The sequence below is a fragment of the Larus michahellis genome, chromosome 31 (genome assembly GCF_964199755.1).
Source record: "Larus michahellis chromosome 31, bLarMic1.1, whole genome shotgun sequence".
NCBI classification, from domain to species: Eukaryota; Metazoa; Chordata; class Aves; order Charadriiformes; family Laridae; genus Larus; species Larus michahellis.
The window spans coordinates 131,412-153,733 of record NC_133926.1 but is presented as its reverse complement, the minus strand read 5'-3'; the positions used below and the strand labels follow the sequence as shown (position 1 = coordinate 153,733).

Here is a 22,322-nt window from a genome sequence, read left to right as displayed (position 1 = left end):
GCCGGAGAGAAAGGGGGAGCCCAGGGGGACGTGGGGGGAGCGGTGACATGTTGGGTCCCTGGCGGAGTAGGGAGCGTAAGGGGCGGGGGGGGGGGGGGGGGGGTCGTCTGCGGGTCGTCTGCGGGGGGGGGATCAGGGGTATGTGAGGGCGCCTGAAGGGCTGGAGGAGGACACACAGGGACATGGAGGGGCACCTGGAGGATGGGGGCATGTAAGGGGGGTCTTGGAGGGATCGGGGGTTTGGGGACACTTGAAGGGGCAGGGTTTTGGGGGGGCCCTTGGGGACTGGGGTGGGGGAACCCAAGTGACTTGAGAGGGGAACAGGGGACATGGGGGGCATGAAAGTTGGGGCGTGAGGGTGGACAGGGCATGGGGGGCTGGGTTGCGGGAGGGACATGGGGAACACAGGAGGTCTGGGAGACAGAGGTGGGGATGTTGGGGACACCTGGGGGGTGGGGTATGTGACGGGGAACACAGGGATTTGGGCCTGCAGTGGGGCAGAGTGTGGGGTCTGTGGTTTGAGAGGTGACAGGGGACTTGGGGGGAACGGGACAAGAGACACGAGGAGGGATGTGGGGCAATCTGGTGGGGCAGGGGGGAGTTGGGGGGACACTGGGGGGGCAGGAGTCATGGTGGGGGTGGCTAGAGGATGGGTGAACTGACTGTCACCTGAGAGGGTGGATGGGGGTGGGATGGACATGAGGAGGACAACAGAGAGATGCTGTGACCTGGGGGGGTGTCTGGCCCCCACTGCAGAGAGGGAGGGGACGTGGGGACAAGGAGGTGGGGAGAGATTGGGACAGGGAGGTGGCACTTGGGGGAGAGCTGGGGATGGGGACAAGGAGGTGACATTTGGGAGGAAGAGTTGGGGATGAGGAGGTGACATCTGGGGACATGGGAGAAGGGATGTGGGGACGCATCAGCCGGTGGCACTGAGTATGTAGGACATGGGCTGGTGCCGTTGCTAGGAGCATTTTGGGGGCAGAAAAGCTCTCTTTGACGCTGCAGGTTTTTCGCTACTTGCAGTCATCATTAGCAGGTTAAAAAAAATCAACTCGTTGGTAGCATCATTAGTTTTAGGGTCTTGTTTTCCTCTTGCACTCAAAAACCACCCCAAAAAGGGCTTTGCATCCTGAGATGTGAGAGTGGCCAATTAATCCTCAATTTTACACTAAATAGTGTGGGTGTTTTAGCAAAAGTCCCCTTTTTTGGCGCAATTTGATGGGTTTCTAATCTGGCAGGCCGAGCCGGGGAGATGCTCTGCACGGCGGTGGTGATGGCAGGGAGCCTGGCGCTGACGACGGCGGTGGTGGCTCACGCCTATTACCTGAAGCATCAGTTCTATCCCACCGTGGTTTATCTTACCAAATCCAGCCCCAGCATGGCTGTAAGTACCCAGTTAATTCATTAGCGGTGGGTAATTAATCCGTGTGGCTGGAGGCGGGGGGGTAACTGAGCCTCCCAGTTCAGACAGCAGCTTTGTGGTGCGGCACGAGGGGTGGCAGCTCTCAGTGTGGCCCACTTCTGCTTTTGGCAACCAAAATGGGTCGTTTTCCGTTTAACGGTGTGCGCCGAAAACCTCTGGGGAGAGGTGCACGGGGAGGGCGGGAAGATGCTGCTGCCTCCTCCTCCCTGCACGGGAGCCCTCGGGAAGCCCCAAAACAGGGTTGAGGCCGAGCCGGTATCCAGTCGCCGTCTCCTCCATCCCCTGGGACCCGAATTTGTGGCACCAAACCCTCCTCTGCGTCCTCTTGTCACTGCAACGAGTTTTGGCTGCGCCGGGGCTTCTTCTCTATCATCTCCTTCCCCTCTTCGTTTTTCTCCCCGCAGGTTCTCTACATCCAGGCTTTTGTGTTGGTTTTTCTCCTGGGTAAATTTATGGGCAAGGTGTTTTTCGGGCAGCTGCGGGCAGCGGAGATGGAGGTGAGCGATGGCAGGGAGCAGTTTAAATTCGGTGCTGGGGACAGGCGGATCTGTTGCTGGTGCTGGAGGCGGCATCGATGCTGCTGGGGGGGGTTAAAGCCTGCAGGGACATGCAGATACTGGGGGGTTTGGGGGGAATTTTGAAATCTGGGAGGCCTTTGGTGACATTTTGGGGGGGATTTTGAACCCTGAGAAGCTTTGGGACACATTTTTTGGGGGAGATTTTGAAGCCTTCCGCACTGTTTGGAGAGAATTTTGAACCCTGAGAGGCCTTTGGTGCCATTTGCGGGGATTTTGAACCCCAAGAGGCTTTCAGCACCCTTTTTGGGGAGAACTGTGAATGCTGAGAGGCTTTTCACACCATTTTGGGGGGGTGACTTGGAACCCTGCGAGGCCTTTAGTGACGTTTTGGGTTCAAAAATGGGGGGTGAAGGCTGGGGGAAAGCCCCCCCCACCCCTCACTGCCTCCCCCCCTCCCGCAGCACCTACTGGAGCGGTCGTGGTACGCCGTGACGGAGACCTGCCTGGCCTTTACCGTCTTCAGGGACGACTTCAGCCCTCGCTTCGTTGCCCTTTTCACCCTCCTCCTCTTCCTCAAGTGCTTCCACTGGTTGGCTGAAGACCGGGTGGACTTTGTGAGTGCCGGCTGGCGAGAAAATGGGCGTAAAAAAGCCTTTTTTGGGAAAACCTGAACCCTTTCTCCGCCTCTTTTGCAGATGGAAAGGAGCCCAAACATCTCCTGGCTTTTCCACTTCCGTATCGTCTGTGAGTATCTTGCTTTTCTCCACCCCGGGCTGGATCCTGCCCGGCCACGGGCACTTTGCCGTTTGGCACGTTGCCAGCAGCTGGTCAGGAAAGATAATTTTGGCAACGTGTTTGCATATGAGTGGGGAAGAACCTGGTGCAGCTGAGCGTGCAACCATCGGCGCTCGATAATCCTTATCAGGGCAGCCTCATTAACGAGGGAGTGTTAATGGGGCTACAGAGGGAGCGGGATGGGGTTGCTGGGGGTTTATCTGGCTTTGCCAGGTGGGAAAAACATGGGGCCAGATCCACGGTAAAATATATTCCTGCTTCTGGAGAAGGAGATTTAGGGATGTGAAAATCATCTTTTGAAGGAACTGGAGGTGTTTTGGTGAGACGCAAGGGCACAAGACGTGGCTTGCAGCAGAGGGGGCTTCAAATGAGACAGCCTCGTTACCGGGATGTGTTAATTCAGCCCTTCATTAGTGCAGAGCCGTTTAGTCCCTCCCTGGGATCGATGCTTCTCGAGGGTCCCATGTTTTGGGGGTGTGACTCTTGGAGCTTTAGTTTTTGGAGGTCTCCCCCCACCGTGAGTCTCGTTATCTCCTTTCCTCGTTATCACCTCATCCTGATTCCTTTCCCCTGCTGCAGCCCTGATGTTCCTCCTGGGAATCCTGGATTTCCTCTTCGTTAACCACGCGTACCACAGCATTCTCACGCGAGGAGCCTCAGTCCAGCTCGTCTTCGGCTTTGAGGTAGGAGATGGCTTCCCTTTGGGGACGGACAAACCTCTGTGTCCACCCCTGGGACGGACAAACGGCTCCTCGGCTGGTTCTTCACACCCAGCCACGCTCTTCCTCCCCGCAGTACGCCATCCTCATGACCATGGTGCTCACCATCTTCATCAAGTACGTTCTGCACTCCATCGACCTGCAGAATGAGAACCCTTGGGACAGCAAAGCCGTCTACATGCTGTACACGGAGCTCTTCACGGGTATGTTGTCCTCTTCCCCCCCTTTTTTCTTCTCACCCCACCCAATTTTGGGGCTTGGGGGGACTTTCCCATCTGGGTGTGGCCTGACAAAGCTTGATACATTGTTAGAAAGCTCAATTAGCCATCCGTCAACCAAGGCATGAAGTCTAGGTGGTGCTCCTGAAGGTCTGATCCATCTTTGTTAACGATCTGGGTGACCTCAGCTGGTTTGTCGGTGACACCAAACGGGGAGGAGTTGGCTGAGGCTCCACAGGGTCCTGCCATCATCCAGAGGGACCTGGACATTCATGAGGTTCAATGAAGGGATGGGCCAAGTCCAACAACCCCCAGCACCAGTGTGTGCTGGGCAATGGTTCAGCTGGGGGTTTTGGTGGACACCAGATGGAGCACAAGCCAACGGCGAAGGCCAGTGGTGTCCTGGGAGGGTTTCCAGCAGGTTGAGGGAGGTGATTAAGGGATGGTGACGCCACTTCTGGGCTCTCCAGTCCAAGAGAGACTGGGACATACTGGAGAATGTCCAACAAAGGGCTACCAAGATGGTGAATGGACTGAAGAGACTGAGAGAGCTGGGTCTGGTTGCTCAGAGAGGTGGTGGCATCTCTGTCCTTGAAGATACTCAGAAGTTGTTGGGTCATGGTCTTGGACAAGTAGCTGTTGGTGATCTGGTGACCTTGGAGGTCCCTTCCCACCTCAGCCAACCTGTGGTTGCCCAAGAACAAGACCCTGATGTGCTCCTTTTTCCCAGGCTTCATCAAAGTCCTCCTCTACATGGCCTTCATGACCATCATGATCAAAGTCCACACCTTCCCGCTCTTCGCCATCCGCCCCATGTACCTGGCGATGAGGTGAGTTGACTTCGGCACGGCCTCTGGTGCCGGCACGTCGTTGGCTTGATCCCACCGGTGCCTTTGTCTCCTTCCAGGCAGTTTAAGAAAGCGGTGACGGATGCCATCATGTCTCGCCGGGCCATCCGCAACATGAACACGCTGTGAGTAACACAGCAAACGTGGTTTCTACCCCTTCCTGGGCGTTTTGACCACTGTTGGCCTCTCCTCGGTGGTTGCTTTGAAGTGGGATCCACCTAAAAAAACCCAAATTTGAGGAAAATGACGAATTTGTTGCACGGGAAAAAGTCAGAAGGACCCTGTAGGGTGACAGGGTCATGGATGTCTCAAGCTCCTCCTGCCAAATACCTTAATTTAACCAAAAATCTGGTGGATAACAGCGAGAAGGGAGGTTGGGGGGCAGTGAGGAGGACATAGAAGTCCTACTACCTTCCCATGTCGGCTTCGAACCCCCCTAAAATGGTGGGAAATGTTTTTTTTTCTGGTGTTTCCCACCTAATTCTCCTCCCTGCGTAGCTACCCTGACGCCACGCCGGAAGAGCTGCAGGCCATGGACAACGTCTGCATCATCTGCCGCGAGGAGATGGTGACGGGCGCCAAGCGTCTGCCTTGCAACCACATCTTCCACACCAGGTGGGTGAGGAACGGGGGCGGCGTGCGCTCCCCAGCCCCTCAGTTTTGGCATTTCTAGTGGTTTTGGTGTTACTGGGGGGGTGGTGGTGAAATACCAGCCCCACTGGGCAGTTGTGGTGGTGGCACTGGGTGTTCTGGGGGGTCTTTGCCGTCACCGTGACGTTAACGGTGTCCCGTCTCCTCTCCAGCTGCCTGCGGTCGTGGTTCCAGCGCCAGCAGACATGTCCCACCTGCCGCATGGACGTTCTCCGGGCTTCCCTCCCGGCACAGACGCCTCCCGAGCCGCCGGAGCAAGCCCCACAGCCGCCCCAGACCCCCCAAGTCCCCCAGCCCCCCAACTGTGAGTCGTCTTTGGGCCCTTCCACGGTAGAACGGGTGCCCCCAACCGCTGGTTACCCCTCGCCATGCCGCTTGAGCTGTGCCAGGGCTGAGCCGGAGGAGAGGGTTGGGAGGTGACGTCCCCGCGGGTGGCAGCGCGAGCCGGTGGCATTTCTGCCTGTGCCGGCGGTTGTTCGGTGAAACTCCTGCCGGCACGGTGAGGGGGCACCAAACCGGTGACCTGACGCGTTCCGTCTGGTTGCGGTGAGGGAGATGTGGGCGTTCGGGGCTCTCACCACTCTCTTCTCCCTCTGCAGTTGCCCAGGGGATCCTTCCCCCCTTCCCCCCAGGAATGTTTCCCTTCTGGCCGCCGGTTGGTCCCTTCCCGCCAGTTCCCGGTGTTCAACCGCCCAACGGCACCGAAAACACCGCGCCGAGCTCCAGCGCCGCTTCAGGTGAGTTTTGTCCCCGGATCCGATGGGTCGGTGCTGCCGAAACGGGGGCTCCCTCCTCCGCTGCCGCCCTCATGGCCCTTTGGTCCCCGCAGCTTCCAGGCCCAGTGACGCTGCCAACGCCGGATCGGAAGCTGCCGCTGCGGGGACGGTGCCGGCGTTTCCTTTCCCCCCGCCGTGGATGGGAATGCCGTGGCCGCCCCTCTTTGGTAAGACAGGGCAAGGTTTTCGGGGTTCCCCCCCTTCCAGCTGTGGGACTCCCCCCTCACCCCTCCCCTCCCCGCAGGCTTCCCCCCGATGCCGGTGCCGCCGGCTGGCTTTGCCGGTTTGACAGAGGAAGAACTTCGAGCCATGGAAGGCCACGATCGGCAAAACCTGGAAGCGCGGTTACAGTGTCTCCAGAACATCCACACCCTCCTGGACGCTGCCATGGTGCAGATCAACCAATACCTGACAGTCCTGGCCACCATCGGGTAACGCTGCCCATAAAAAAAGGGGGGGTTGGGGCAAACGGGCAAAATTTGGTTACGGCAAAGCCATGCCCCGCCTAAAAAAATCTACCAAAAGCGCCTAAAATTTTGATCTCTTGTTTAATTTTCTCCCTGCAGGTCTCCCCGACCCGCCGCTCCCCGGCCCCCCTCCGCCCCTGCTGAGGAGCCCACCACCCTGCGCTCACCCGGCAGCCCCTCGGCACCGGCGACTGCCGGCACCGCCGCCGGCTCCACCGCGGCTACCGGTGCGTGAGGGAGCTGCCGGGGGGAGGAACGGCGTCGGCACAGTCTTTAAAAGCCAAATCCTCTGTTAAAACACCGCCAGGGAGCTCTCCTCCTGGCAAAACACCAATCCCGCAACTGCCTCGTGGTTCAGACTGGGTTTACTGGTTTCACCGGACGCTAAACCACTGCTTTTCCCCCCTTCCAGATCCCACTGTGCCGGCGGGCGCCGAAGGCTTCACCGCCGAGGAGGAAGAGGAGGAAGACGATGGTGGCGAAGGCTCGTCCTCGCTGGATGAACCCGACACGGCGGAGCTTCGCCGCCGCAGGCTACAGAAACTGGCGTCGCCGCCGCCAGCCTCGCACTGACGACGGCAGTTGTGCCGCGGCCGCGCCACCGACACTGTTTTGGGGGCGTTTTGGGTGTTTCTGGACCCTCGGGCGCCACGATCCGGACAGCACCTCTTTTTCTGCCTTTTTTTCCCCCTATTTTTCCACTAAAACCCCCATCCGGAAGCAAAACCGGTTCCTGGCTCCGCCCGTCGGTATCCCTAAAACATCGACGGCCTGTTTGCCATGGCGCCCTGGCAAAAAGTTGCGTTTCTTGACTCGTTTTACCCCCTTTTTCTCTGTTTTCTCCCCAGTTCTCTCTACCTCTCCAGCAAGCCGGGATCCGGTGTGTGTTTCAGAGCCGGCGCTTGCGTGTTTTGGGGTAACCGTGCCCGTTTTAGCGTGATAATTAGGGAACAGGGAGTTTGATCGCAGTGATAGTGACCAAGCGAATGCCGGCGCCGCTTGAAATTGCTCAAAATTGCCCATTTTTAACCCAAAGTCTTCTCCAGGTGCTCCGGGCTGCAGAGTGGCATCAACGCAGCCGAAACCGCCACTGGCTGCGCCCGCTTCCAGTTGCCGTTGCTCTGCCGGGGTGCCGGGGATTTTGGGGGGGGCACCCCCTGGCTCTCACCTGATTCCCTCTCGTTAGCAAACGAGCTCGTTAACAGTATTAACGCACCCTCCCCCCGGGAAAGCTGCTTCCCGCACCCAAATATCCCCGCCTTGAAGCCCGTCGGGCAAACGCGGTGCCACCCGGCGACTTAATAAACCCCCGAGTCCTCCACCTGCCCCTGACCGGTCCCTCACTGGTGCCATGGCACGCCCAAACTGGTTTTTACTGGTTTTGCTTTGCCGATGGCACCAGGAAGTGGATTTTTTTTGGTTTCCTTTGGTCACCGTTGCCTCCCAACGGACCCATTTTGGTCTGGTTTCCTTCCCCGGCGGTCGGTGATGGCTCTGGGGCCGCGTTGGCGTGGTGAACCCCCCCCCGGCGAGGCACCGCCGGCGCCTTTGCTGAGAAAAAGTGCGGCGCCACCGCCTCTTCCACCGTGTTTCTCCTCCGCGCCGGCACCACCGCAACACTTCAGTGCCTCTTTGAACCGAAAAAGGGCTTCCCGGGCCCAAATATCTCAGGGAAAAACTAAAACCGCGGTTGGAGACGGCGACAAACCCAAGCGTTTTGGGTCACAAAATGGCGTGTTTTGCACCAAAACCACCGGCGGTGAGAGGACGGTGTAGGGTGAGGAGCCGGCGGTGGGTGATTTTGGGGCTTTTTTCGGGGTGGGAATGGTTGTTTTCAGTAACAAGGCTGATTTTTCTTCTCCTCCCTTAAATTTTTGGCACTCGTTGCCCCAGACTTGAGCGTGTTAACGAGGAATGTGGCAATAACGAAGCGGTGACAGGAGAAGGGCGAGGAGCCGCTTCTGGGAGTTGATTTTTTTTTTTTTTTAACCCTAATTTATTGTATTTTTTTTCTTAACCCTTTTGAGCCAAATTAATGAATTTTTGTGGCCGGTTCTGTTTGACGTTGGGAGGTTTTTTTGGTGGATTCCTCAAAATTTCCTTCATTTTGGGGTGAAAACCACCGCGAGGGCAGGAACGGAGACACCCAGAGGAACTTGCTGGGGCCGTTTGACCCCAAACCCGCTCCCTTTCACCCCAAAACTGTTTCCTTTCCCTTTCGGGCAGCATTGGAGGAATTATTTAATTTGTAAATAATGTATAAATTTTTAATAGCTTAATTGTAAATACAGCGGAATAAAGGTTGCAGTAAAGCTTGGCGCTCTTCCCTGGGTCAAGATGGCGGTTGGCCACTCTAGGCGCCCTACGCTGTCTCTGTTGGGTTGTTCAAGAGACAGTTGACCGCTCTGGTCCATCTTCCCACCCTGAGTCTCTATGGTTGTCCCGGGGCCTCCCGGCCGCTCTGGCCTCTCTTCCCGCCGCGCCTCTATGGCTCTGGAAGAGAAACCGGAAGTCGCTCTAGCCCGCCACCGCCTCTCCGTGGTGTACGCCTCGTCCCTGCGGCTCCTCCCGCCCGGCAGGCGGCGCTGCGGACCGCTGGCCCCGCCCCCCGGCGCCGCCTCCTCGCTGGTTCCTTCATCCGGGTCCTCCGCTTGGCGCCTGCGCGCTGGGCCGGCGGCGCGACGAGATGGCGGCGGAGGGGCCGGAGGCTCCGGCCAGCCCGGGCCGCGGCGGGACCGAGGGGGCGCTGGGGGACGGCGGGGACGGCGGCACCGGTCCCCCCGGTGAGGCGGGAGGTGGGGGGAGAGAGGGCCTGGCGGGCGCGGGAGGGGAGGTGGGGGGGGCTTTGGGGGGCTGAGGTGAGGCGCAGTGAGGCGAGGCGAGGCGAGGGACCTGAGGGGATTGGGCGGGGGGGCGAGGTGGGGAGGGGAGTTTGGGGCCGATGGGGGGCTGTGGGGCAGGGGGACGTAGAGGGGTGGGAGGCGCTGCGAGTGGAGATTAATGGGGCGGAATGGGGTCGGGGTGCCGCGGTGGAGCATAAAGCGGGAGGGGGCAGGGCCAGGGGATGGTGGAGGGGGGCGCCAGGGCTGTGGGTTGTCCCCCCGAGGGGTCTCAGGGCTGTGGGGTGCCCCTCAAGGGACCCCGCTCAGGCTCCTGGGTCCCCCCAACCCATGGCGTGGGGGCACCCGTGGTTAACGGTGCATCATCGTGTCCCCCCCCCAGCCCCCGTGGCAGAGCTGCCGCCCCCAGCCCCCAGCCCCGCCGAGGAGGAGCCCAGCGACGCTGCCGTCCCCCCCCCAGTCCCACAGAGCTGCAATGGTGCCGCCATCGCCCCCCCTGAGCCCGAGGAGCCCCCCCCGGCCGCTCCCGAAGAGCCCCCGCCCCCCCGGGACCCCGAGCCCCCCGCAGAGGAGCCCCCGCTCACTTACCCCCTCGATTTCGAGAAGTTTTGGCTGGCGGCGCGCAACAACCCCCACGATTTCACTGCATGGACCGAGCTCCTGCAGTACGTCGAGCAAGAGGTAATTAAAGTCTTCATTAAGGTACCCTGGCCCCATTAAAATCTTAATTAAAACTTGCCCTGATCCCCTAGCCCCGTTGAAACCTCCGTTACAACTCAGCCTGAGCTGCTGGCCCCATTAAAATCTTCATTCAGACTCATCCTAAGTGAGCGGCGCCGTTAAAGTCTTTGTCAAAACGTAGCCCAAGTCTCTGGCCCCGTTAAACCTTCATTAAAACTCACCCCAAGCCACCGACCTTGTTAAAACCTTAATTAAAACTCGCCCCAGCACAAACCTCATGGAAATCTCCACCGCCCCAGGCTGGTTTTTCTCATGACAGAGATAGTTCTTCCCGTGTAATCATTAACCTCAGTTAATAAATAGATTATTAGAAGACCCCTAATACTAAACTGCTATTGTTATTGTTACAAAAATGCCTGATTTTGCCCCAAAAACTTCCGCAGAACCATCTCTTTGCCGCCCGCAAAGCCTTTGATGCCTTTTTCGCGCACTACCCCTACTGTTACGGCTACTGGAAAAAATACGCAGACATGGAGCGTCGCTTCGACTGCAGCCGGGAGACCGAGGAGGTGCGGGGTGGGGGGGTCCCCACACTGTTTTGGGGTGTCACTCCCCTGTTTTCCCCTCCTTGGTGGGCAGACAGGGGTGTTTTAGGGGTCCCTGGGGTGTTTTGGGGGTCTACACGTTACTTCTATGTTACTTTTGCTGGCAAAATGGGGATTCCGAACCATTTTGGGGTGTTACCAGCTGTTGTCACACCTGTTTCCATACCCGTTGGAGGCATTTTGGGTTGTTTCTCCCCATTTTCTGGCATGGGGCTGGGTATCGCAACCCTTCGGGCCTCCCTCGTCCCCTTTTGTCCCCTGTCCCATGGGCAGAAGGTGGTGTTTTGGGGGTTATCATGATGTTTTGGGGTGTGACCCACCTGTTTTCACCTCTTTTTAAAGGGCAAATGGGGGTCTCGGTGTTCTTTGGGGGTCCCCACACTGGTTTTGGGGTGTCACCTGCCTGGTTTCCCCTCTTTGGTGGGCAGATGGGGGTGTTTTGGGGGTCTCCGCACCATTTCTTCGATGCTTTTGCCAACAAAATGGTGTTTCCGAAGCATTTTGGGGTGTTTTCGCAGCCGTTTGTAGCCCTGCTGGAGGCGTTCTGGGTTGTTTCACTGTCTTTTTTTGGTGCGGGGCTGGGTACCCCGACCCTTTGGGGTCCCCCCGTCCTGTGGGGGGACAGTCGGTGACCTCGGTGTCCCCCCGGCAGGTGTTTGAGCGGGGGCTGCAGTCCATCCCCCTCAGCATGGACCTGTGGATCCACTACATCTCCTACCTCCAGTCCACCCTGGACATGAATCTTCCCGAATCCATCCAAAAAATCCGCAGGTAAGTGCCGGGGGGAGACGGCAAACGGCTCTGGTGTTGGCATTCACCGCTGCCCATCCCACCTCCTCCCCGTCTCTCCCCGTTAGCGTCTTCGAGGCGGCGGTGGCGGCGGCCGGCATGGATTTCCGCTCGGATAAGCTGTGGGAGCTCTACGTGGAGTGGGAACGGGAACAGGGAGACCTGCGAGCCGTCACCGGTATCTACGACCGCGTCCTCTCCATGCCCACGCAGCTCTACAACCATCACTGGGAGAAGTACGTACCCGCTCCAGCACGGAAAATACCCCCACAGCAGCAAAATATCCCACGGAAAATAATACTTGTGGGAGTTAAATACTCTGGGAGCAAAATATCCCGGCGGAAAATAACCACAGCAGCAAAATACCCCATGGAAATACTATCCGTGGTGGTAAAATATCCCTGTGGAAAATACCTTTGGTGGTAAAATATCCCAAAATATCCCAAAACGTGAGTCACAGGGGCACAGCGTTGCTGCGGAAAATAATCCCCGCAGTGGTAAGTGCCCCGTTTTTTCCCTGTGGAAAATAATCATGGGGGTAAAACATCCCCCCGTGGAAAATAACCCTGGCTGTGAAATATCCCGGGGGCAAAACGTCCCCCTGGAAAATGACCGTAGGGGGAAGATACCCCTGGGGGCAAAATACCCCCACGGAAAATACCGCGGTGATAAAATCTCTCTGTGGAAGATGCTCGTGGCAATGAAACATCCCCGCAGAAAACATGCAGTGGTGTGTCCCCCCTGTTCAGACCCTCGTTTCCCCCCCAGGTTCAAGGAGCATGTCCTCCACAATCCCCCGAAAGACATCTTGTCCCCGGAGGAGCTTCTCTGGGTCCAATCCAAACTGGCCACCGATCCCGTGCCCAAACCGCCGGAGCCGGAGGCGACAGAAGCGCCGCCGGGAGAGGATCTTCCCCCTGGCGTGGAGGGGAAGGCGGCGGCGGCGGCCGCAGCCGATGCCCAGGTAGGCACCCAAAGGGGGATCCCGGGGGATTCTCTGGGGACCCCCCCCCTGTTTCCCACCCGCCTTACGTTTAATTCCCAGGAGGATTTAGACCAGGAGAAAATCCGGGAGCTGGTGATCTCCATGCGGCAGCAGATCTACACTCAAAACGAGGCGGAAGTCAGCAAACGCTGGAATTTTGAGGACGGGGTACGTAGGGTTGGATCAGCCACCCTGGAATCGCTACAGATTCCCCCCCCCTCCAAAAAAAAAATGCCGTCGCCCTGTTTTCACACCTGCGCCCCCATTTTTCCGGGTAGATCAAGCGTCCCTATTTCCACGTGAAGCCGCTGGAGAGGGCTCAGCTGCGGAACTGGCGGGATTACCTGGATTACGAAATGGCGGCCGGTTCGCACGAGCGCACCATCGTCCTCTTCGAGCGCTGCGTCATCGCCTGCGCCCTCTACGAGGAGTTCTGGATCAAGGTGAGACCCCCGCGACGGACCCCCCCCTTCCTTCTTCCGCAGCTGGATCCCCTCGCCCCCCCATCCCCCTCAAAAAAACCTCCACCTCCCCCAAAAAACCTTCACCTCCCCCTAAAAACCTACACCTCTCCCAAAAAATCCACACACCCCCCCCCCAAAATCTATCCCAAAAAAGAAACACCCCCAAAGAAAACCCTGCCACCCCAAAAAAACCTCCATCCACGCCAAAAAAAACCATACCCCCCCAAAAAAAACTTCACCTCTCCCAAAAAAAAACATCCCCCCTTCCCAAATCTATCCCAAAAAAGAAACAGCCACAAGGAAAACCCTGCCCCCCCCCCCCAAAGAACCCACCCTGGGAAAAAACACCTCCCACCCTCAACATCCCCCCCCCAAAAAAAAAACCCCACCCCAAGAAAAACACCCCCCCCAAACGCCCTCACCCCCCAAAAACCCCACCCCAATAAACAAACCCAAATCCTCACCCCAAGAAAAAGCACCCCCCCAAAAAAAAATCCTCAAACCCCCTCTGCTAACCCCCCCAAAAAAAAAACACCCCAAAAAAGAAACCCCCCAAATAAACCCCAGCCTCAACCCCCCCCAAAATAAACCGCCCAACAAAAACAAGCCCCCGAACGCCCCCCACTTCCCAACCCCCCCCCACCCAAAAAAAGACCCACCCCAAAAAAAACATCCCCAACACCCTCCAAAGGAACAACCCCCCCACCCCAAAAAAACCCACCCTCAAACCCTACCCCCCCAAAAAACCCATCCCCAAATGAACCCCCCGACCGTAAGAAAACAACCTCCCAATCCCGCCCTTAAAAGACGACCCCACCCCAAAAAGAAACCCACCCCCAGGAAAACAAACACCCCAAAAGAAAACCAGCACCCAAAACCCAAACCTTCCTCCCTCCCCCCCCAAAAAAAAACCTATCCCCCCCCAAAAATACCCCCACTCCAGGGAAGAAAAACTGCACCCCAAGTGAAACCCCCCCAGCCCCAACCTCTACCCCAAAGAAAAACCCCGACTCCCCCCCTCAAATAAACACTTTCCCCCCCAAAAAACGACCCCAAAGACACCCCCCCCCCCCCCCCCCGAAAAAAAACCCTCATAGAAGGAGAAACCCCCTCCCAGGGGGCTGCGACTGGGGGTGAAGGGGGGAGCCAGCTGCCCCCCTGCTCCTCTCCCCCCTTCCAAATCGGGTTCATTTGGGCTGGTTTTTTACAACTTCCCCCCCCCCCCCGGCACCGGACGGCGGGGGCTGATTTTAACTCATTTCTTGGGGGTGGGGGGTGGGGGGGGAAAAACCAACCAAACCCCGCCGTTCTAACACCCGTTTTTTTAAATCCCGCTGCTGCTTCCCCCCCCCGCCCGCGGCACCTCCCCCTGCTTAAGAGGGCGCAGGAAATTCGGAAGAGAGGGGCCTTAACGTGAGTGCCCCCCACCCGACCCAGCGCACCCCCGCCCGGCCGGGCAGGGGGGGGGACGCTCACGCCTCCATCTCTCTGTGTCGCGTGTGTGTGTGTGTCGTCGTCATCCCCCCGTTTTTTGTTTTTTTCCGCCCCCCCCCGGTTTTGTTTCGCCTTTCAGTACACCAAATACTTGGAGAACCACACGGTGGCGGGGGCCAGGAGCGTTTTCCAGCGCGCCTGCGGGTACCACCTGCCCAGGAAACCCAACATCCACCTCCTCTGGGCGGCTTTCGAGGAGAAACAAGGTGAGTCGGCCCCAAAACGCGCTGGCCCCCCCCCCCAAAAACGGCCCGTTTTTGAGCCGAGACGCCCCACGTTCCGCTCCGGAACTCTGGTTTTGGGATGAGACGTTACGTTTCGCCCCAAAACGTTCCCTTTTCAGGCCGAGGTGCTGCTTTTCGCCCCAGAGTGCTTTTTTATTTTTTGGCGAAGACTACGCGTTATCGCCACAAAATGCCCCGTCTCTGGGGGGAGATGCTCCGTTTTGCCCCAAAACCTGCCGTTTTCGGGTTGTGGTGTGACACGTTTCTCCTCAACGTGCTCTTTTCTCAGGCTGACGCACAGCGTTTCGCTCTAAAATGCTTCGCTTTGGGGCTAAACACCCCATTTCACTCAAACTGCTTCTTTCTCGGGGGCTGAGGGGACGTACAGCACCCCAAAATGTTTCAGGGTGTGGGGGCCACGTTTCACCCCAGAATGCTCTGTCGTGGGGTGCAGGGGCCCATGGCTGGCCCCCAAATTGCCTCTTTTTTGAACTAAGACGCCACGTTTCACTCCTAAGCGCTCTCAGGACCCCCGTAACCTCCTGGGGACCCCCACAACCACCCCGGGGACCCCTGTAACCCCCCGGAATCCCCGTGACCACCCCTGGGGACCCCCATAACCAGACGGGGACCCTCCTAACCACTCCCAGGGACCCCGTAACCACCCCAGAGACCCCGTAACCACCCCAGGGACCCCCACAAGCACCCCAGGGACCCCTGTAACCACCCCTGGGGACCCTCCTAACCACCCTGGGGACCCCCACAGCCACCCCAGGGACCCCGTAACCTGCTGGGGACCCTCCTAACCACCCCTGGGAATGCTGTAACCCCCCCGGTGACACCCCCTAACCCCCCTTCCGCCTTCCCCAGGGAACCTGGACGAAGCCCGGCGTATCCTGCGCTGCTTCGAGGAGGTGGTGCCGGGTCTGGCCATGGTCCGGCTGCGCCGCGTCAGCCTGGAACGTCGGCAGGGAAACCTGGAGGAGGCGGAGGCGCTGCTGCTGGAGGCCATGCGCGCCAACGAGGGGCTGCCCCTCGCCTCCTTCTACGCCGTCAAACTGGCTCGGCAGGCCTGCAAGGTGCAGAAGAACCTGGGCAAAGCCCGCAAGGTGCTGGTGGAGGCCCTGGAAAAGGACCCGGTGAGGCAGAAAGGCTCCCTGGGGCGCTTAGGGGGTCCCCAGGGCTTGATCCGGGGCTGGGGGGGGGTGGGATGGGGTTTCGGCTCCCTGGAAACGTGCTGATGGCTCGGATGTGGTTTTGGCGACCCGGAGGTCTCGCGTTGGGCTCTACAGACCCCACAAACCTCTTCTGGGCACCCACGCACCCCACTGGGGCTCTGTAAGCTCCTCTTGGAGGCCCACAAAACCCCCTTGGGGACCCACAAACCCCCCCTTGGGGGGTCTGTAAACCCCCCTTGGGGCCCAGGCAAACCCCACGGGGGCTCTATAAATCCATCTCGGGTGCCCTCAGACGCACTCGGGGCTCCCCAAATGTCATCTGGGGCCCCACAGATCCACTCACAGCACCCTAAATCCCACCTGGGGCCCCACGGATGATCTTGGGGCTCTCGAAACGCCTCTCGGGGGTCCCCAGACCCCTCTCGGGACCCCGCAGTCCCGCTGGGGGGTCCCCAAACCCCTCTAAGGGGTCCCCAAACCCCTCTCGGGACCCCGCAGTCCTGCTGGGGGGTCCCCAAACCCCTCTAAGGGGTCCCCAAACCCCTCTTGGGACCCCATAGTCCCACTGGGGGGTCCCCAAACCCCTCTCGGGACCCCCCAGTCCCACTTGGGGCTCCCCAAACCCCACTGGGGACCCCAGAACCCCAGTCTGACGGGGCGGTGGGTCCAGGACAACGCCCGGCTCCACGCCAACCTCCTGGAGATGGAATTCGGGGCCGACGTCCGTCAAAACGAAGGCAACACCATGAGCTGCTTCGAGCGGGCGCTGCGCAGCCCCCTCCCCGACGAAGCCAAGCTCATCTTCTCCCAGCGCCGCGTTGAGTTCCTCGAGGATTTCGGCTCCAGCATACACAGGTTGGGTATCTGGGGGGGGGGGGGTGGAAGAAACACCCCAAAAAGCCCCACCGGCCCCCCAGAAGGGGCTGCTCACCCCCCCCCCGTCGCTCCCCCGCAGCCTGCTGACGGCTTACGACGAGCACCAGAAGATCCTCAAACAGCACGCAGCGCGCAAGAGGGCCCCCGAGAACGGGTGAGGGCACCCTGTCCTCCCCGGGTTTATCCCCCACCTTCCTCCCCCGATTTTGCCTCCTTTTGTCCCAATTTCTCCCCTTTTATCCCCCAACTTTACCCCTTTTCGTCCCAATTTCTCCGCCTTTATCCCCTGAACTTCTCCCCTTTTGCGCCTCCACTTCACCCCTCTTGGCTCCCAGTTTCACCCCGGTTTATCCCCCCACTTCTCCCCGTTTTCCCCATTTTGCTCCTTTTTATCCCCTGGAGTTCTCTTCTTTGTCCCCCAGCTTCACCCCTTTTATTCCCCCACCTTTTATCCCAACTTCTCTTTTTTTTTTTATCCCCCAATTTCACCCCTTTTATCCCCAACTTCTTTTATTCCCCCCAGCTTCTTCCCTTTTTATTCTTGATTTTCCTTTTTATCCCCACATTTTCCCTTTTGTCCCCCAATTTCACCCTTTTTATATCCCCCAATTTCTCCTTTTATCCCCCTGAATTCTGCCCTTTTCACCCCCCCGTGAATTCAGCTTTTTTGTTCTTTTTTTTTTCCCCTTTCATCCCCCCACTTTCTCCCCCTTTGTCCCCCCAATTCCCCCTTTCGTCCCCCCACTTTCTCCCCTTTTACCCCCCCCATCTCACCCCTTTCCACCCCCCAGCTCGGACGAACCCGATGACAAACGCCTCCGCCCCGACGAAGCCTCCGGCCTTTTGGGTCCCCTCAATTTCTCCGGCACGGGGGGGGACATGGGGTCCAACCCCTCCGCCTACAACTACTGGTACCAGGTCAGTGGGGGGGCCGGGCGGGAGCCCTGGGGCTGGGACGGGGTGGGGGCCACGCTGACGGCCCCCCCCGCGTCCCCCCAGCACGGCTACGGCGCCTACAGCTACCAGACGCCGTGGAACTACAACCAGTACTACTCGCAAAGCTGAGCCGGGGACCCCCCGGACCCCGACGTCACCCCCACCCCCTTTTCTAAACCTTCCCTTTAGGAAAACCACATTTCTGTACATTTTTTTGCCTCCCCCCCGCCCCGCCCCGGGGGGGTGGTGGGATGTAAATAAATAAAGAGGCGGCGCTGGAGGAGCCCCCGGTGCTCGCCGGTAGCGTTTATTTTGGTTTCGGAGAATCCTGGCGCTCGCCGGAGGGGTTTGTTCCAGCCAAAAGGGGGGTTCGTGGGGGGGAGGCGATGCCGTTTTGGGGCACCCCCCACTCAGGAGCAGGTTCACATCATGTTTTGGGGGGGGGCCCCTTCCGCTCACGAGGGGGTTTGCATTTTGGGGTGTCCCCGCCGCGCGCGAGCAGGTCCCCCTGCGTTCCGGGGGCACCTCCGCTGCTCGCAGGTGCATTCGAAACCGTTTCGGGGTCCCCTGCTGCTCAGATCCCGTTCCAGGGGAGTCTCTGCCACTCGCGAAGGCCTTTGACTCGATTTCGGGGTCCCCCGCGGCTTCGATCCTGTTTTGGGGTCCCTCCCACGGCTTGGGAGACGCTTTCCATCCCGTTTCGGGGGAGTGTCTGCCACGTGTGAGGCAGTTTTGGGGGTCCCCCCAACCCTCATGGGCATCTCCACCCCCGTTTTGGGGTCCCCCGCCGCTCCTGAGTCCCTTTTGGGGCCCCCCCGGTGTATTTTGGGGTGCTAGAAGCCCCTCTGCAGCAGCCAGTCCCGCAGCTCCCGCTCCCAGTGTCCCTTCAGCTGCAGGCTCCCCGTCACCTCGTTCACCTGCACCTCCAGATCCGGCACCCCCAAAAACGCCCGCAGCTCTCGCTCCAGCGCCTGGTGGGGGGGGGGGCAGCAAGGGGGGGGGAGGAGGCCGTTAGCACCCCAAAAACCCCCTCCCCTTCCCCGCACCCCCAAATTGCACCCCCCTCCCCTTACCCAGATGTCCCCCTCGACGTGCCGCAGCTCGGTCAGGCGCCGGTTGCCCTTGACCAGGCGGCGGTAGACGGGCAGGTTGTGGAGCCGGGAGCGACGGACGAAGTACGGCAGGGCTGGGGGGGGGCCTGGAGGGGGCAAACAACAACTGCAGCCCCCCCACAGGGGTATATAAACGCCCCCCCGGGGTCATTACCCCCACCCCGGGGGTAAATAGTCCCGCTCAATTGCTCCCTTGTCCCATTGGGAATAAATACTTCCCTTCCTCAGGAGTAAATATCCGTATTGTTGCCCCCCCCGCCCCCCTGGGTCAACAGCTCCCCCCATGGGGTAATTAGCCCCCCATCACCCCCCCTTGGGGTAAATAACCCCCCTTAATTGCTCCCTGTGGGCAAATAACCTCCCCCCAGCATCTCCCACAGGAATAACTAGGTTCCCCCCAGGAGTAAATATCCCCATTACTACCCCCCCCAGGGGGTAAACAGCTGCCCCATCACCCCCACCAGCACCACCCCCGGGATAAATACCCCCCATGGGACCCCCCCCAAGGCCGTCATGTTCCCCCCTCAATGTTTGGCACTGCCTTAGGGGCACCACTTTGCTCTGGGGGGGGCAATAAGGGGCGGTATTAAGGGAGGGAGTGTTGCCCCCCTCCCAAACTGACCTTTTGGGGGGCTCCAGCCCGAGGGGGTGGGGTAGGTGGGGTGCGGGGGGGGGTCGGGGATGCGGGTGGGGGGCAGCAGCCGCTCCACAAAGGCGTAGTCGGCCGTAGACTCCTCCAGCTGGGGGGGGTGCGGGTCGGGGGGCGCCTCAGCGGGGCTGGGGGGGACGGGGGGGGCTCCCGGATGGCTCTGGAAAGGGTGGGGGGGGTCAGCAGGGTGTACCCCCACACCTTAGCAGGGACCCCCAATTCCCCCTCCCTCTCCCCAGAAGCCCCCCCAGTCGCCTCTCCCTGGGGGTCCCCCCAAATCTCACCCCCCCCCCCCAGAAACCACCCCCTCACCTCCCCGTTCCCCGCATCGGCACCTTCCACTCCCTCTGCCCAGCAGCCCCCCCCCCAGTTCCTCTCCATCTCCCCGGGGTCACCCCAAATGCCCCCTCCCCAAAAGCCCCCCCCCACCCCAATCGTCCCTCCCCGGGGTCACACCAATCCCCCCCTTGGAGCCCCCCCCGCATCGCCCATCCCTGGGGGTCCCCCCAATTCCCCCCTCCCCAGGAGCCCCCCTCAACCCCTCCCTGGGTCCCCCCACCTCCCCGGGCCCCCCCCACCTCCGTCTCCACAGCCCCCCCCCACTATCTCCCCTCAGGACCCCCCTCCTCAGCCCCATACCCCCCCCGACAGCCCCCCAAATCCCTCCCTGTCCCCCCCAGCAGCCCCCCAGATCCCTCCCCCTTCATGGACGCCCCCTCGTCGTGCCCTCCCCGACCCCCTACCTGCACTCCCCTGCACCCCACCGCCCGGCCCAGCGCCCGCAGCCGCCAGCCCAGCGCCGCCATCGCCGCCATCTTGGCAGCGCCCCCTCCCTCACGCCGCACGCACGCACGCACGCACGCGTGACGTAAGCACGCCGCCGCCGTCGAGGCCCTGGCGCGTGCGCGGAGTCGCCCTTTCTGCTGCGCGCTGCCGGCGGCTGAGGAGACGGTGAGGTGGGGCTGCGGCCGTGGCCGGGCCTGAGGGGCTTTGGGGGCGCTTGGAGGGTTATTGGGGGGCTGAGGAGAGGCTGCGAGGGCTTGGGGGGCGGGTGGGGGTCGTGAGGGGGTGTCCGCGAGGCCTTGGGGGGGCCCCGAGTGCGGCTGCGAGGCCTTGGGGGGACCCTGTGGGTGGCTGTGAGGCTTTCGGGGGCCCCTGAGGTGCGGGGTGACGCCCTGGGAAGCCTTGGAGGAGGCGGGAGGGTTATTGGAGGGCTGTGGGAGCTTAGGGGGTGGGTAGAGGTTGGGGGGAGGGGTCTGGGAGGCCTTGAGGGGGCCCTGAGGGCGGCTGTGAGGCTTTGGGGGGGGGCTAAGGGCGGCCGTGAGGCCTTCGGGCGCCCCTGGGATGCGGGGATGCGCCCTAACAAGCCTTGGAGGAGGCTGGAGGGTTATTGGGGGGCTGTGGGGGTGGCTGTGAGGGCTTAGGGGGCGGGCGGAGGTTGTGGGGGAGGTCTGTGAGGCCTTGGGGGGTTATTAGGGGGCTGTGGGGCCTTGGAGGGGCTGCAGGGTGGGCTTGGGGGGACTGCCGTGTGCTGGGAGGCCTTGGGAGAAGCTGGGGGGAGTTATGGGAGGCTGCGGGGGGACCCAAAGGGGACGAGAGAGGCCAAGGGGGGGCTCAAGAAACAGGGGGGCACCAGAGGGTGCTGCCAGCATCACTGCTGGGGCATTCCCCCGCCCCGGTGTCACCCCCTGGTGTCACACACACATGCACACACCCTCCCCCCCTACCCGGTGTCATAGCCCTTTGTCCCCAAGGCCCTTTGCCAGGTGCTAAAGTCCCTTTGGGTGGGGAGTAGTTGAAGGGAACACCCCCCAGCCCCCAAAACATCCCCCCCCCGCCCTGAAACCCCTCAGTCCTCCAAAAAACACCCCAACCCCCCAAAACACTCTCAACCCCGCCCCCCCCCCGGCAGAGGGATGGGCAGGAGGAGACCCCCCCAGTGCTGCACCCTGGGGCGTTTTTTGACCTGGGGATGGGCAACAGGAACAGCAGTTTCATTGTCCCCCTTTTCTCGGGCATCCCCTTTTTTTTTGAGGGGGTCACCCCTAAACCAAATTCCCCCCCGCCCAGGTCACCATGCAGCTCTTCATCCGTGCCCAGTCCCTCCACACCATTGAGGTCTCCGGCGCCGAGACCATCGCCCAAATCAAGGTGAGCTCTGGGGGGAAGTTGGGGTGTCCCCCCCTTGAAATAAGACCCTTTTTGGGGTGACTGGCCCCCTCCCCATGTCCTTGTTTCCCCCCCCAGGCGCAGGTGGCGGCGCTGGCAGGCGTCCCCCCGGAGGACCAAGTGCTGAGCTTTGGTGGGACCCCCCTGGACGATGACACCGTGCTGGGACAGAGCCCCCTCCCCGAATTTGCCACCCTGGAGCTCTCCACCCGCCTCCTGGGGGGTATGTTTTTTGGGGGGAGCAGCTAATTATCAGGGCGCTCATTAGCTTAACGAGCCAACTGCACCCCCTAACGCCCCATTTTTCCTTCCCCCCAGGGAAAGTCCACGGTTCCCTCGCCCGCGCTGGCAAAGTGAGGGGCCAGACCCCCAAGGTGAGTGTCTGGGGGGGTTCCCCCTGATTTTAGGGACCACCCCCCAGCTTCAGGGAACCCCTCAGGTTTTGGGGATCCCCCCTTGACTTTCCCCCCCTTTCCCCTCTCCTCGCAGGTGGCCAAGCAGGAGAAGAAGAAGAAGAAGACGGGGCGAGCCAAGCGGCGCATGCAGTACAACCGCCGCTTCGTCAACGTCGTCCCCACCTTCGGCAAGAAGAAGGGCCCCAACGCCAACTCCTGAGACCCCTCCCCCAGCTTCTGTGAACAGCAACAAAATTGGGGCCATTTTGCCGGTTTTGAGGCTTTTTGAGTGGTGTTTTTGGGCTTTTCAGGGGCTTTTGGGGGCAGGGGATTCGGGGGAGTTTGAAGGGGTCAGGGGCTGAAACTGGCCCTTGCGGGGGTTTAGGATGATGTCGGTGGTCCGCGAGCAGCTGGGGGTGGTGGTTAATGAGCCCTCGTTAGAGGGAGGGGGTTAATTAGCGTTAACTAGGGGTGTGTGGGGTGGTAATGAGGGGAATGGAGCGTGGA

The 22,322-nt window shown here is 60.4% G+C and overlaps 3 protein-coding genes across 9 annotated transcripts; 2 read left to right on the top strand and 1 right to left on the bottom strand.

Annotated features, from left to right (window-relative positions):
* The first annotated feature begins 1,254 nt into the window (after positions 1-1,254).
* Positions 1,255-8,737, top strand: SYVN1 (synoviolin 1). The gene is made up of 15 exons (XM_074568062.1): positions 1,255-1,387; positions 1,831-1,923; positions 2,406-2,558; positions 2,640-2,688; positions 3,319-3,422; positions 3,535-3,661; positions 4,407-4,506; positions 4,584-4,649; positions 5,023-5,139; positions 5,328-5,479; positions 5,775-5,912; positions 6,005-6,118; positions 6,196-6,382; positions 6,518-6,645; positions 6,831-8,737. Exons 1-15 carry the CDS (start codon positions 1,256-1,258, stop codon positions 6,989-6,991), a joined length of 1,821 nt encoding a protein of 606 aa, XP_074424163.1. The 5' UTR covers position 1,255; the 3' UTR covers positions 6,992-8,737.
* Positions 8,738-9,047: 310 nt separating this feature from the next.
* Positions 9,048-22,089, top strand: FAU (FAU ubiquitin like and ribosomal protein S30 fusion). 7 transcript variants are annotated; one of them, XM_074568055.1, is made up of 17 exons: positions 9,056-9,201; positions 9,641-9,939; positions 10,383-10,508; positions 11,197-11,315; positions 11,402-11,569; positions 12,102-12,297; positions 12,379-12,486; positions 12,597-12,761; positions 14,356-14,482; positions 15,371-15,639; positions 16,349-16,533; positions 16,634-16,708; positions 17,346-17,472; positions 21,322-21,402; positions 21,499-21,643; positions 21,739-21,794; positions 21,910-22,089. In XM_074568055.1, the coding sequence occupies exons 1-17, from the start codon at positions 9,105-9,107 to the stop codon at positions 22,033-22,035; spliced, it is 2,469 nt and encodes an 822-aa protein (XP_074424156.1). In that variant the 5' UTR covers positions 9,056-9,104; the 3' UTR covers positions 22,036-22,089. The 7 variants fall into 7 exon arrangements, with proteins under 7 accessions (XP_074424157.1, XP_074424158.1, XP_074424156.1 ...); XM_074568054.1 differs by having other exon boundaries at positions 9,081-9,213; XM_074568056.1 differs by lacking the exons at positions 21,322-21,402; positions 21,499-21,643; positions 21,739-21,794; positions 21,910-22,089 and adding an exon at positions 17,554-17,800 and having other exon boundaries at positions 9,048-9,213.
* Positions 17,766-20,126, bottom strand: MRPL49 (mitochondrial ribosomal protein L49). The gene is made up of 4 exons (XM_074568064.1): positions 19,995-20,126; positions 19,225-19,411; positions 18,564-18,688; positions 17,766-18,461 (listed from the first exon to the last, which is right to left on the bottom strand). Exons 1-4 carry the CDS (start codon positions 20,064-20,066, stop codon positions 18,324-18,326), a joined length of 522 nt encoding a protein of 173 aa, XP_074424165.1. The 5' UTR covers positions 20,067-20,126; the 3' UTR covers positions 17,766-18,323.
* Positions 22,090-22,322: the final 233 nt, after the last annotated feature.

Bases quoted from the DNA above. Each gene is read 5' to 3' on its own strand.
- SYVN1 (XM_074568062.1), top strand. From the start codon at position 1,256: ATGCTCTGCACGGCGGTGGTGATGGCAGGGAGCCTGGCGCTGACGACG. The intron at 6,383-6,517 runs GTAACGCTGCCC...TTCTCCCTGCAG, and splicing joins ACAGTCCTGGCCACCATCGG to GTCTCCCCGACCCGCCGCTC. The intron at 6,646-6,830 runs GTGCGTGAGGGA...CCCCCCTTCCAG, and splicing joins CGGCTCCACCGCGGCTACCG to ATCCCACTGTGCCGGCGGGC.
- MRPL49 (XM_074568064.1), bottom strand. From the start codon at position 20,066: ATGGCGGCGATGGCGGCGCTGGGCTGGCGGCTGCGGGCGCTGGGCCGG. The intron at 19,412-19,994 runs GTAGGGGGTCGG...CACCCTTTCCAG, and splicing joins TGGGGTGCAGGGGAGTGCAG to AGCCATCCGGGAGCCCCCCC. The intron at 18,689-19,224 runs GTCAGTTTGGGA...TGCCCCCTCCAG, and splicing joins GGGCTGGAGCCCCCCAAAAG to GCCCCCCCCCAGCCCTGCCG.
- FAU (XM_074568054.1), top strand. From the start codon at position 9,105: ATGGCGGCGGAGGGGCCGGAGGCTCCGGCCAGCCCGGGCCGCGGCGGG. The intron at 9,940-10,382 runs GTAATTAAAGTC...AAACTTCCGCAG, and splicing joins TGCAGTACGTCGAGCAAGAG to AACCATCTCTTTGCCGCCCG. The intron at 10,509-11,196 runs GTGCGGGGTGGG...TCCCCCCGGCAG, and splicing joins GCAGCCGGGAGACCGAGGAG to GTGTTTGAGCGGGGGCTGCA.